A 13626-nucleotide genomic window follows, 5' to 3' on the forward strand; every position below is an offset into this window, starting at 1 on the left:
CAAATCAGAGTTATGGGCAATGGAGAGCCCAAACTCCATTTTTATGTGGGGAAATTGTATCAATCCTGTTGTAATAAATTCCTTATTCTTACTTTGCTTTATCAAGTTAACATTAAGCTTATAGGAGGCTACTGAAGAAATAACATTTAACCCATCTTTCATCAGCGAGTCTTTCAGGGAAATTATTTAAATATCTACTTTATATTCATTTCCTCTAGCCTGTACCAACCAGGATGTGGTTTATGAATATTCACTTTGAGAAAACAAACTTCTAAGAATATACTTCTTTAAGATAGCCTTTCCAGAGTCTCACCATACTCCCAATGCCATGATATACATCTAGAACTTTCTTATTAGGGTGGTGGGGGTCACAAATTTTTGTGAGAATAAATAATGGGAATTCAATCCATTCATAGTGGTGAAGGTTTGGTATCTTGTTATCTTTTTCTAACAAACATTCTTAATTTGATGTGTTGAACTTTGGCAATACAAGCCCCTTTAGTGACATAAAAGCAGCCAGACTTTAAAAGACGCTGACAGATGTTGTGATAGTTTTTTTTTTTTTTTTTTTTTTTTTACAGCGGAGCTGAGTTCCCTGTTCGGCTGCATGTAATTAGGCATGCAGATAGAGCTTCACTCCTTTTACTAGTCCGATGGGAGGGAGGGAGGGAGGGAGTGGGGGCTGGGGCCCCAAAGCTGTGCTTACTAAAACGAAACACTCTTTCTTCAACATGTAATTGTGTCTTGATTTCTATAAGGATATAAAGAGTTTGTGTCTTCAGTTTTAAAATTCTGCACAAACTAAGTTTGTGGTAAGGAAAACATCATATCTACTAATTTCAAGCACACATAATTCACCCATGTCATAAGCAACTTGGACAGTAAAGATATTATACATGCGTGATTTAAGACCAGCATTTTTAGTGTCCTAGAAACATCGTTAAACATAGTATGCATTGTCTCACGGTCTGGCTCATCTGAATCCGTTCGACTTGCCTATTTTTACCTTTTTTAAAAAAATTCTTTGTTCTTCTCTGGTTAGTACTGTGGTATCTAAAATGATAGTTTCAACAAACAATCAGATTGCCAGAATGTTCTAGGTCAGGGTAGCATCTCTTTCTTTCAAACACCTCACATTTCCTTTGCTGTGTTTAATTGGAAACTCTGTGTCTGGCTCATAAAATCTCTGCAGAATGCCCAGCCCCCTTCAACTTTTGAGTTTAAAAACACAGTCTAAGAACAAAATGGGGGCCTCTGCAAGTGCAGGGGTGGGCAGGCAGAGAGAGCACTCTCTGGATCTCCTTCCTTTGTAGATGCCTTTCGAGGGATAAGTCCCGAAGGTTGGCTCACATATGACTCCAGGATCACCTCCTCTGCACTGAACAGAAAGCACAGGAATCCACTTCTCACGTACGCCTGCCATATATTCTCGGTTAGAATCTTACACACTAGGACAGAGCAGTGAAATGTAAGGAAGCAAACGAACAGGGCACGTCAGGTCAAGGGGCACAGTCAGAACAAGGCATCTCATTGGAGGAGAAGACAATGTGGTAAACGTAGAACCGCACACAGCACCAGGCTCTCACAGGACCCGGATGAGGACAGTGCAGACTGGCTGACGTTCACAGACATGCTGCTTTATGAGCTGGAAGGAACCTACCTCCTAGACGGGTATGCCAGTCTCCTCCTTTCCCCAGATTTATTAAGGAGGCAGTGTCCCTTGCCCAAGATTAACGGGGTGTCCAGGACCAGAGCCAGCACCATAGCTTCCTGTGCTTCCCAGTGACCCATGTGCTAAGAAGACAGTGCTGTGCAGGACAGATGGACAGTGACGTGAGGACAACGAACAAACCTGTACCAAAGCCAAGCCTGCTATTGCTAGTGGTGGTGCCTTGGACATGGAATTTATACTTTCCGAAGTTCAATTTTCTAATCTATAAAACGAAAGTCATAATACCTTCACATAAGCATGGCTGGTACATAAAAGACACTTAACCATTACCTCCTTCTCCTAAACTTCATTGCATGTCATCAAGCCCAAGTTTGTTGAATGACCCACCTTTCCAAAACTGCCTGTTAATTCAGTACCTTGACCTATTTTGCCCACCAGGACACAGAATGGTCCATAGTTGATGGCAGAAACATTGCTAATAATTGCTAATAGCATACACTGCTCCCTCCTACTGATAAGAATACATACTACTTTCAAACTAAAACTTGACAGGCCTCTTACAGACCATGCCAACGCTTTGAAAATAAAACTCTTGAAGTTGCAACAGAAATACATTTTCACATGATAGGACAAAACCATCTGGAACTTACTCTTACATGGATTCAAAGAGCTGCATCAACAATAGGGCTGTTATGAACTCAGGCTCCACACTGTCTCCTAAAGGGATTAGACAGGCCTCATCATGTGTTAGAGGCAGAAAAAAAAGAGACCCAAGAAGGGGCTAAATCCTTAGCTGTCATTAGTATTTTCTCTTGTCAACATTGAGATTTGAAAAGACAGAAGGAATTGACTTACTTTATATACTCGTTTGATCCTTTAGTACTTTAGTGAAAAGTAGAATGTTTTATTTTACCCCTATGGGAAAGCAGCTTAACTGGGCAGTTTGTTCCTGAAATAAAATACCAGCAGTCAAAATATGCTTCAAGCTCCTTAGAAATCAGAACATCACAGACTTATTAGAAAGTAAGTGCCCCAAGCTTGCAGGTGGTTGTTAACATTGTTTTATTTCCTTTATACAAAAAGTAGAAACGACAGAAAAAAACACTCGACAGAAAACAACAGCACTGACCTGGTCTCCCGGAGAAGCTGAGCCCAAATTGCCCATATTATGGGGAAAGGGAGGTTCAACCAGCATCAGCAAACACCCATGCAACTGATGAGGCAAAATGGTGTCAGTGGCTGGTGGATGTCCTGTGGGGAGGTTGAATCAATCTTAAAAAACATACATTTGCCCAATCATGCTTTCAAACTGCATCTCTTTAAAAACAAGTTATATATACAAATATCACCCCAAAATGTCATATATGCTAGTGCTATAAATTTAAGGCATCCTAATCGTCTGGTCTTCTGCTGGTGAGGCATTGTTCTCATGATTCTATTTCCACAGAGGACAGTCCAGAAATTTCCAATGGTGTCCAAAGGGCAGCAATGAGAGATAATAAAAAAATGATTTATAAGAAGAGTTCTTTTGATTCTGGCTCAGCAACATGCTTTATACTGTAGGATTTCTTCATTTTTCTACTGATGTCATCATGCCTAAGTGGAAGACAAACCACAAGGCCAAAATTAGATAAAACTATGGTCAAGTTACAATACAATGCCACTAAACAGCTCACCCCAAATGGAAATTATCCTCACACAAACCACACTGAAGAACACTTCATTCCAGAATGCAAATTATTCTTTTTTTTTTTCCATATAAACCGCTCCTTAAACAATAAAAGGAATAGTCACATAATAACATACTTTATGGATACTTTAAAATTTGGCCCCGAAAGTAATTACTCAATCATGCTGATTGGAATCCAAGTAAAATTCTATAGTCAAATGAATTTTATCAGTCAAACAAAGTAGGAAGAGTAGTATTGCTTGTTAAATTGAAACAAGAGATATTTATATTTTATTCATGGGGTTCACTGATGACACTTCTTATTCTCCAGTAAACTTGAGTATTAATAGTTTAAAGGAAATGCTTATGCTCTGGGGGTGTGATTACTGAGTAGCAGCATGGTGGAAAAGCACGAGTAGGTATATCTATAGTAAAAAGAAGAGCCTAGGGAACAATAGTGCTGTTTTCCCTTCAATACTCAATACCTTGTAAATCTATGGAAAGAAATACCAGCTCAAGTCTAGGAACAGTTTTGCTTTTTATGTGAATTTCCCCTGCGAAGAAGCATTCATTTTCACTGAAATATTAGTCCCATTCTGGGTGTAAAATCTCCCGGACAGGAGTTATCTTCTGAGTGTGAGCAAGTGTGCATCCTACTAAATTCCTTTTTGTTGCTAGGCCAGACAAAAACAAACTGTTACTGGGAATGGTACTTGCTCACATGAGGCCACATTTGAATGGAGAACTCCAAGCATGGCTTTATGGCCCTCAAAATCATGCTTGCTTACAAAGATCATGTAGTTTATTCTTAGACTGGTTAATAATGATCATCATCACTGTCTGAAAGTTGTAATTCTTATTTTTATTTAGAGTTCATCTGAACAGAACTTTAGAGAGATGTTCATGGGAAAGAAAGGGAAGAGTGTGAAAGAAAAACCTGGTTGGTTAAAAGATGTTCTAGGAACTTCTAATTAAGTACTATAGATGGAATACATAGCATTAATCATCCCTTTCTTACAAAAGAACATGCAAATGAATAAAAAAGGCACCAACCTAAATGAATAAGGGAAGTGGAAGAGGAGACGATAACACACACAAAATGCCAACAACATTTCAGAAAGAGGAAAATGGATGAACATGTGGAATTGATTTAGCAGAGCAGGCAGGAAAAGCAGAAATCTAAGCCTACAGTCAGGGAACCCAACAAACTGATGTTCATGATGCAGGAACTAGAAACACTATGTATTTCTGAAAGTCGCAGTGGGTGCTGTGTGAGTGCTGAAAATAGGAAGACTATTTTAAAACTTTTTGGAAGTACCAGTTCATACCCAGATTACCTTCCCGACCTAATGCAGCCAGGTGACTGTCCCTTTCCCAATGTTAAGAGAGACTGCAGGTTACAATTTGCAAGGCATGGACCAGAGAGACTCTAAATTCAGCTGAAGGGGTGAAAACCATGGGATTAGGTGAAAGTTATAAAACACAGTTGTCAACCCATCCCCTGTTACTTTAACCCAAAGATTCCTGGAAAGTAGGTTAATAGATCCTAGGAGGAGACTGGAGTTTCCTTATCTTGAGAAATCAGCTGCCAAAAGAAAAGTCCTACAAATACTGACAGTGAGTTTCCCAGCCAAAGAGCCTAGTACTTAACCAGTCTGTGTGATGCAATATCTACCAGTCAACAAGCCAGAGCTTCTATTCAGTTTTAGAGTCTTATTCTTAAATATGAATGAGTTAGAGATCACCAGATGTTTGAGAAGATTGCTACCATGACAGACAGAGACCAAGATAAATAGAGAAACAGCAGTCAAACTGAATAGAGACAATATAAGGGGTGATAAGAACTTCAAAAAATTGTAACAAGAAAAACTGAGGAAAAGGTTTGCTATTTGTATCACAGAGGGCTAATGTTTATAATGTATAATACATAAAGAGCTGCTACAAATCAACAAGAAAGACCAGAATCTCAACAGAAATGTAGAAAGAATTAAAAAAAATACATTCATACAAATAAAGAATCTATGTAAAAGAATTAAGACGCTCTCTTTAATGAATACATAAAGACCTCTAAAACGATAGATGAAAAAAAGCAAGAAGCAAGACTATGTGTAAAGGATGCCCTCTTTATTGTAAAAAGGAAGGAGAGATAGACATATACATTTGTATTTGTATTTGAGTATAAAATTTAAATAAGTCTTGCATACTTAATGCTATAAAAAAGAGAAAACCAATAAAATGCTACTGAATATTAACACAATAATCAAAGAAATAAAAAGTTAGAAATTTAAAAGTAGAGTAAATATCCTAGAAAGAATTTTTAGAAAAAGCAAAAGTATGGATAAAAATAGGAGAAATATAGTTAGACAATACTTAGAAAAATAGAAAAAATAATTAGAAAAGGATCAGTTTAGTGTGTTGAACATCAGATTAACAGTATTTTCAGAAAAATGAGCAGAAAAGCAGTAGGGGATAAAATTTTCAAAGAAATTATACAGAAACACTTCCCAGTACCAAAGCACATAATTTCGAGATTGAAAAAGCCTGCTGAATGCTCATAACCCAGAAATGAGAATAGAATCATGGCAAAGTATCATGAAATCAAAATACTGGAGATAAAGAGAAAAATCGTAAAAGCTTCCAATGGATTAGAAATTAGGGAGAAACTGAGCTTCTTGACAGACACATTAGAAGCAAGCGGAAAATGAAATAATCTGTTCAAGATTCTAAGGGAAAATAGTTTCCTATCTAGAATTCTATACCCAGCCAAATAGTGCTAATCCATATGAGGGCAAAATGAAGCTATTTTCAGGCAGGCAAGGCCTCAAAACTTTTACTACCCCCTCACCTCCACAGGATGGAAGTTGTCTTTACCAAAGAAAGAATATAGACCAACAGAAAGGGAAAAGACAGATTCAGGAAATCACAGTGGAAAAGCCAAAGGCAATTCCCAGGATAATGTATATAGGAAACTGCAGGGTCACAGCTGTGTAGCACTGCCAGATAGCAGCAATCTAGACTGGGGCAAAAGGAAAGATGGTGTCTCCATGAACAGACTGAAACAGAGAGGTACCTAATTTGTCTGAATGCACTGAAAGAAGGGGTTTTGTCTCTAGCAGAGTGTTCAGAAATTATATACTTAAAAATAAAAATTATTATCTTCAAGGAAAACAAAGTTACATAAATAAAGAAATGTAACAATAGTACATTGCACGTATCTACTATGATAACTATTTAGATAGCCATAATAATAATAAAAGGTCAGTTTTCATTCCAATCTCAAAGAAAGGCAATGCCAAAGAATGCTCAAACTACTATACAATGCACTCATCTCACACGCTAGTAAAGTAATGCTCAAAATTCTCCAAGCCAGACTTCAGCAATATGTGAACTGTGAACTTCCAGATGTTCAAGCTGGTTTTAGAAAAGGCAGAGGAACCAGAGATCAAATTGCCAACATCCGCTGGATCATGGAAAAAGCAAGAGAGTTCCAGAAAAACATCTATTACTGCTTTATTGACTATGCCAAAACCTTTGACTGTGTGGATCACAATAAACTGTGGAAAATTCTGAAAGAGATGGGAATACCAGACCACCTGACCTGCCTCTTGAGAAACCTATATGCAGGTCAGGAAGCAATAGTTAGAACTGGATATGGAACAACAGACTGGTTCCAAATAGGAAAAGGAGTACATCAAGGCTGTGTTTTGTCACCCTGCTTATTTAACTTATATGCAGAATACATCATGAGAAACGCTGGGCTGGAAGAAGCACAAGCTGGAATCAAGATTGCTGGGAGAAATATGAATAACCTCAGATATGCAGATGACACCACCCTTATGGCAGAAAGTGAAGAGGAACTAAAAAGCCTCTTGATGAAAGTGAAAGTGGAGAGTGAAAAAGTTGGCTTAAAGCTCAACATTCAGAAAACTAAGATCGTGGCATCTGGTCCCATCACTTCATGGGAAATAGATGGGGAAACAGTGTCAGACTTTATATTTTGGGGCTCCCAAATCACTGCAGATGGTGACTGCAGCCATGAAATGAAAAGACGCTTACTCCTTGGAAGGAAAGTTATGACCAACCTAGATAGTATATTGAAAAGCAGACATTACTTTGCCAACAAAGGTCCATCTAGCCAAGGCTATGGTTTTTCCAGTGGTCATGTATGGATATGAGAGTCGGACTGTGAAGAAAGCTGAGCACCGAAGAATTGATGCTTTTGAACTGTGGTGTTGGAGAAGACTCTTGAGAGTCCCTTGGACTGCAAGGAGATCCAACCAGTCCTTTCTAAAGGAGATCAGTCCTGGGTGTTCATTGGAAGGACTGATGCAAAAGCTGAAACTTCAGTACTTTGGCCACCTCATGCGAAGAGTTGACTCATTGGAAAAGACTCTGATGCTGGGAGGGATTGGGGGCAGGAGGAGAAGGGGACGACAGAGGATGAGATGGCTGGATGGCATCACTGACTCGATGGACATGAGTTTGAGTAAACTCTGGGAGTTGGTGATGGACAGGGAGGCCTGGTGTGCTGCGATTCATGAGGTCGCAAACAGTTGGACACAACTGAGCGACTGAACTGAACTGAACTGAATAATAATAAACACCAAATACTGATTTAACTCCCAAGAGTGGTACAACTATATTGATGGTGGGAAGAGGATGCAGGTGTGTATATGTGTGTGTGCTGTAACGGGGGGCAGTGCTGGTTGCCAAATTTGTCCAAATAGAGCTAGACAAAGTTGGTTCATTGTTGAGAACATGGATTTTGGAACCAAACTGAGCTGAAACCCTGGATACATAATTTATTACCACTGGTACTGTGTAATCTTGGTCAAGATATATAATTTCTCTGTGTCTTCGTTTCTAATCTGGAAAATTTAGATAATAATATCTACCATATTGTGTCATTCACTGTGAAGATTAAAAGTCAATATGCATGAAGTACTTGGAATATTTTTTGGTACATTGTAAGTGCTTTATAAGCAGCAGCTATCATTTTTATCTTCTATAGTAAGACGCCAATAGACAACAAAGATAATATCTAAAATTGAAAGTCCATATAACCGTGTTATTGAGAAATACAGAATACTAGAGAAAACACCTAAAAGCAAAGCAAATGTCTGATTCAGGGGAGCAGGAATGAGAACAGGGGAGGCTGGACACATGGACAGCCAGTTTTTGTTATAAGGTGTTACTATCACATGTACTTATAGCACCTGGACAAAAAATATAAAAATCAATAAAACTTAAAAAAAAGTCTAAGGATATCATCATAATTTAGACACTGAGGAAGTATTTCTACTTTAATATAAGGGGTGCTGTGTTTAAAAACACTAAAAGCACTTTGTGCAGAACAAAACCCAGCATGATTAGAGTTGAGTCAATACCAAGTAAAATGTTAATTTGAGGCTTTTATCTGAATAATATCTGGATGATTCAAGACTCCCTGAACCCATCAATTACTTAGTCCTGAATAACCAGTATTCAAATTTTTTTTTAAAAAGCAAAACTGTTTGGGTAATTCTGGCATGAATTATTCAGATAATTTGCTGCTCCTGATTTCATTTTTGGATATAAAATCACATTCTCTGTGACCAAAATTGGAAAGAAGGCTTAAATTTAAGTAAGAGTTTTTCAAGTAATCTAACCTGCTGACTCATCTGTGCCTGGATTCCATATTTCTACAGCCCAGGGTGACTAGATGGCAAGTTATTTTAGAGAATCTGCCTAAAATGGCCCATGAGTATGGACTGCATATTCCTACTGATGGCCAAAACAGGTAGGCTGACTTAGCTATTTCTGTGATCTCCTTCAGACCTTCACTGAGAGCATATCTGTAAATGCCCATGTTCTAAAAAATGAGATTCTGGTTCAAAGAATAAAAATATATACTTGAAATACTCAATATTAAACTCACTGTAGGGGAGTAGACTTGTAATCAAAAGGCCTAGGCTTCTACAGGGCATACCATTCTTTCTTCAGGATGACAGGCTTGGTCTTTTCTTTTCCCTTCCTTCCTCCTTTCCCTCTCTCTAGCTTCCTCTCCTTCACATATTCTAAAGTCCCTACCCTGTGCCAGGCACCAAGCTAGACACTGGGGTACAGACTGCGGTATGATGGTGCTAGTAGGGTCACCACTCCCAGGAAGTTCTTACTCCTTTCACGGAGTTGACCATGGTTTAACTACATCCTCTCAATTTTCTCTTGATCATTCTCTTGCTAAAGGAAGGAACACGCCTTACTCTGGCATGGCAAAATTGCTAACGACAGTATTGAAACAAAGGACACTGGCAATCCAGGGGTCTGACATCCAGGAGAGTCATACAGCTGCACTGTCCTCCACGTGGGAAGGGATAGCTCGGATGGCTGTGGTTGGAGCAGGGATTCTCAGTGAAGACACTAGAAGATGTTTGGGTAAAGTCTCTACCTGATACTTTAAAAATTCAAGTGATTTACGGCTTCCTTAAAACTCCAGGCTTAGGAGAGTTTATAGACAGTTTATTAATGTGCAAAGACAGTGTAGTAGTGGCAGACATGGTGCAAATAGGACACTGGTTCTACATTCACCCCCTTTGGAGGTTATACAATTCCAAATTGGACTGTGGGGGAGGGGAAGGGAGAGGAAAGGACGGTGGAGGAGGGAGAAGGGAACTGTTTGTTCATAGCTGTTGGGAGTATGCCTAAACCAGATGAGTATGCTGAAAGGGTGTATTTCTGATGGGAGGATTTTGGTTTCCAAGGTAGATCTCCCCTCTGCCCCCTCCTACCTGCAGCCCATAGGTGTTCCTAACATTCATTTCCTGCCTTCCAAGTGCAGTGCTTTGAGATAGAACATGGGTTCTTCTTTGCAATAGCTTCTTCTATATCTCAACTCAGCACATTTTGATACTAAACCTTGTTCTACTGTCTTCCTATGATAGAATATGCTTTCTCCTTTTCCCAGAGGGTATAAGGAACTTGTGAATAAAAACTCCATGTGTGAATCACACTCTCATGAATCTTGCAAACCCTGGCAGATTTTGTAAAGGGTTTGCTAAGCTGTGCCCAGACACTGGAAAGCTGATCATGTGAACAATTCCCCATCACATGGGCATTTTTCTCCACACACAAGATTCTACTAGGCAACAGCCAAGAACAATGCCAAACTGTGACCCATTTCAGAGGAGAGGCTGTCACTTAATGGATGTAATCTGGAGAAATGGTTCCAGACTGGGACACATCACAGGGACCTGTATGAAACACAGGTTTTCACTTTGAAATGAATGTGAATCCTAGGGAGGCAGAGGTGGGGGTGGGCAGGACAAGAGCTGAGCAGGAGGAAACTGGGCAAATGTGGGGAGGGCTATAGGGAAAGGAGACAGATGAGTTCTAGGGCTTTCTGAGACAGAGGTGGTTGCCCCAGGTACACCAACTTCTGGCTGTGGACCCCAGAACTAGTATATCAGATGCAAAAACACAGAAAAATATACTCACATCAGAGATCAGAACATAAAACTGCACTGTGGGGGCAGAAACTCTGCCTACAGGGTTACCAAACCCCCTTTTAGTACTAGCACTCTGACAAGCTTTTCTGAACTGTTAAATTGGTAACAGTCAGTGTGCTCTCAGGGATTCAGTCTAGAACTATGCAATCAACATAATCTCAGCTAGTCCGGTCACACTCCTATGACTGGGTAATTATCCCTTCAAGAATCTCTAAAAGTTGAAAATACTTTCAGGTCACAAATTTAAGATTAAGGTGTGGTTATTTCATTTATACCCAGAGAAATGATGGCAAAAATGCTTTAGTACCAGGATCAGAGATTCCTTTTTGTTCTCCCTGCATCTTCGATCATGATTCTGGAATGCTGTTCGATGGGGCCGAGGGTATACACTGCCTGGGACAGGTTTCAGCCAGGGCCTCACCTCTACCTTCCCAATGTCTTCCCTGTCTTTGGCTCACTTTTCTGTTTAGTAATCTTTCCTGACAATAAGGACAGGTGTGTGTGTGTGTGTGTGTGTGTGTGTGTGTGTGCGCGCATGCACAGTAGGGGTACCCTGAACTCTGACCTCCAACTGGGCACAGCAGATGACCACTGCCATACCCTTACATCATTTCACATCATTCCAGTCCAAATTTGCCACTCTTTCTGAAGTGGCTGTTGAACAGTCTTGACATCTATATGAAATACGTGCTGCTAGCTCTTGGCTCCGGATGTATAAGTCCCAGCGTGGCTAATTCCTTGGCAGTAAAACCCACACTAATGGTGTTTATTGCTTAATGTCTTTTTAAGGAGTCTGCTCCCATGTTGGTGATAGGATTAGGGGCTTCCTGATGCTAACCCCTCAGGCCATGGTGCCACTGTGCTCAGAGAGGATATGACCAGTGGTGGCCAGAGGTTAATGCCATCTGTCTATCAGGGACTGGAATCGATGCTCTCTTTATGTGTTACAGATCTCACATAGACTTAAACTCTGGGAAATGAATGTCTTATTGGCATTTTAAGATAAGTAACTGCCAACATTCCCTTGGAGTTGTAATAATTTAAAACCAACTTGTCCTTTATTAAAAAAAAAAAAGTAAAGATAAATCTGCTTGTTATAAACAAAGTCATCCTCTGCAGTTGAAACACACTGAGAAAACTATTCAAGTAACAGAGCTGAATCTAATTTTAAAGGGCATTGAAAAGACATTTAGATTCTTTGCTATCAAACTGTGACCAACTTGAAAAAGTAATAGCAAAGAGAACCCCCCTCACAGAGCTGACATCAGAATGTTGTATTCATTCTCTATTTTTCCTTTACTGAGAAAAAAAATCTTAAGAACTAAAACGTGATTCAAGGATAGGGCTGGAAGAAGGGTCCACTGCTCCTCTCTTTCTCCCAGGGACATTCTGATAGGGTCACCAGTGGCATAATGCTGAGAGCCAACTTCAACCCAGTGGCTGCCACTGCTTTCCAAAGTTACATGATCCCAGGCAATCCCTGCTCCCCAGAGGAACTGTGTAGCCTTCAAGAAAATTCTTGGGTCAAGATTTGAAGGCATCACTGATAGATAGGCATTTGAGCTTTTTCCTTTTTCCCCCTCTTTCTGTGAGATGCCTGTGCTATGGATCCCAAAGGCAAAACAAGAATAAATAGGTATTTTGCATGTTCACATTCCCATGCTAGCTTGTTTCTCTGAGGGATCTTTATTTCAACTAGATATAGTCATCCTTACTTTATCTAAGGAGAGACCTGGGCTGGTCCTCCCTACCTCTGTGTGTGGTTAGTGAATAGGAGAAAACTTTTCACTCTACAATGAACAAACTAGTGCATTTTCACTTTTCATGGAACACATGTCAAACTAAAACTATGATAAAATACACATTGATTTTATATGACAGGGAGGGGGAAGGGGTCTGGATGTTTATCTAAATATCTGAATTATAATTTGGGGGTTTCTCTTTATTACTGAAAGAAAACTGTCTTAATACATAAAACCAGTGAATCTGATAGGTTCAAAACTGAGTCTTCAGAAGGACTGTTCCTTTAACTGAGAAGGAAAGTGTTAACCCAGTTGTCAGATATCTGAGTAGACTCATAACCTCCTTTTGTGCTCTGATCTCTGTAATCCTATTATAGTAGATTGTTAGCTTTGTCTCCCTGCTTGTAAGAAGACAGGATGAAATATATCTAGCAGGAGAATCTACTGTGATACTAATTATCTTGTTTTCAGGTGCTGTGGGAGCCTGGAAGAAATGAGAGGTATTTTCCCTCCGGCTTCAAAGGAGTTCCCCAAGGCTTTGTGCTTCCTTGCCTTAGAGTATTATTGGTGATTTCCCTTTAAGGACAAAGTCAGAATTTTCCAGGTACTAGAAGACAGAACCTAAGATGCAGACACAGAAGGGTACAAGGACGGTCAAGATAGGCTGGGAGAAACAGAAGTGGGCTGATACCAACGTCTGGGAAGGGAATGGGTTATTTTTTTCTATTTCCTTCCCAACCCAGGCACTGGGCTCTTAGCACTGGCCAAGCCGCGCTGCCCCAGTGTGATGGGAAGCAGCCCAGACTTAGGCAACATGCGAGCCTGACCTGAGCAGAACGAGGGTGACCCGCAAATACCACAGCTCCAAGGGGCTTCCTTCAACTTATGTATGGAATTAATGAGATCCCTAGGGGGACCCTGTAAAATGACAGGTTTACTTTTCCTCTAGCCTGAACGGAGACATGAAGTGGATTAAATTTGATTTAGAGGGAAAGAAAAAGAGAGTGACATTTCTTACACCTTAGGATTCTGAACTAACATTTATATCCACAACACACT

The 13626-nt window shown here is 39.9% G+C and overlaps 1 protein-coding gene across 10 annotated transcripts in view; it reads right to left on the reverse strand.

Moving 5' to 3' along the window:
- Positions 1-2717: 2717 nt before the first annotated feature.
- Positions 2718-13626, reverse strand: part of SNCAIP (synuclein alpha interacting protein) — a 163234-nt gene continuing 152325 nt past the window's right edge. For all 10 annotated transcript variants that reach the window (XM_069591687.1, XM_069591683.1, XM_069591690.1 and 7 more), the window contains one exon: positions 2718-3268. In XM_069591687.1, coding sequence (XP_069447788.1) covers positions 3263-3268 — 6 coding nt within the window. In that variant the 3' untranslated portion in view covers positions 2718-3262. The remainder of the gene's footprint in view (positions 3269-13626) is intronic.

Source organism: Ovis canadensis, chromosome 5 (assembly GCF_042477335.2).
Source record: "Ovis canadensis isolate MfBH-ARS-UI-01 breed Bighorn chromosome 5, ARS-UI_OviCan_v2, whole genome shotgun sequence".
In the NCBI taxonomy this organism is placed as follows: domain Eukaryota; kingdom Metazoa; phylum Chordata; class Mammalia; order Artiodactyla; family Bovidae; genus Ovis; species Ovis canadensis.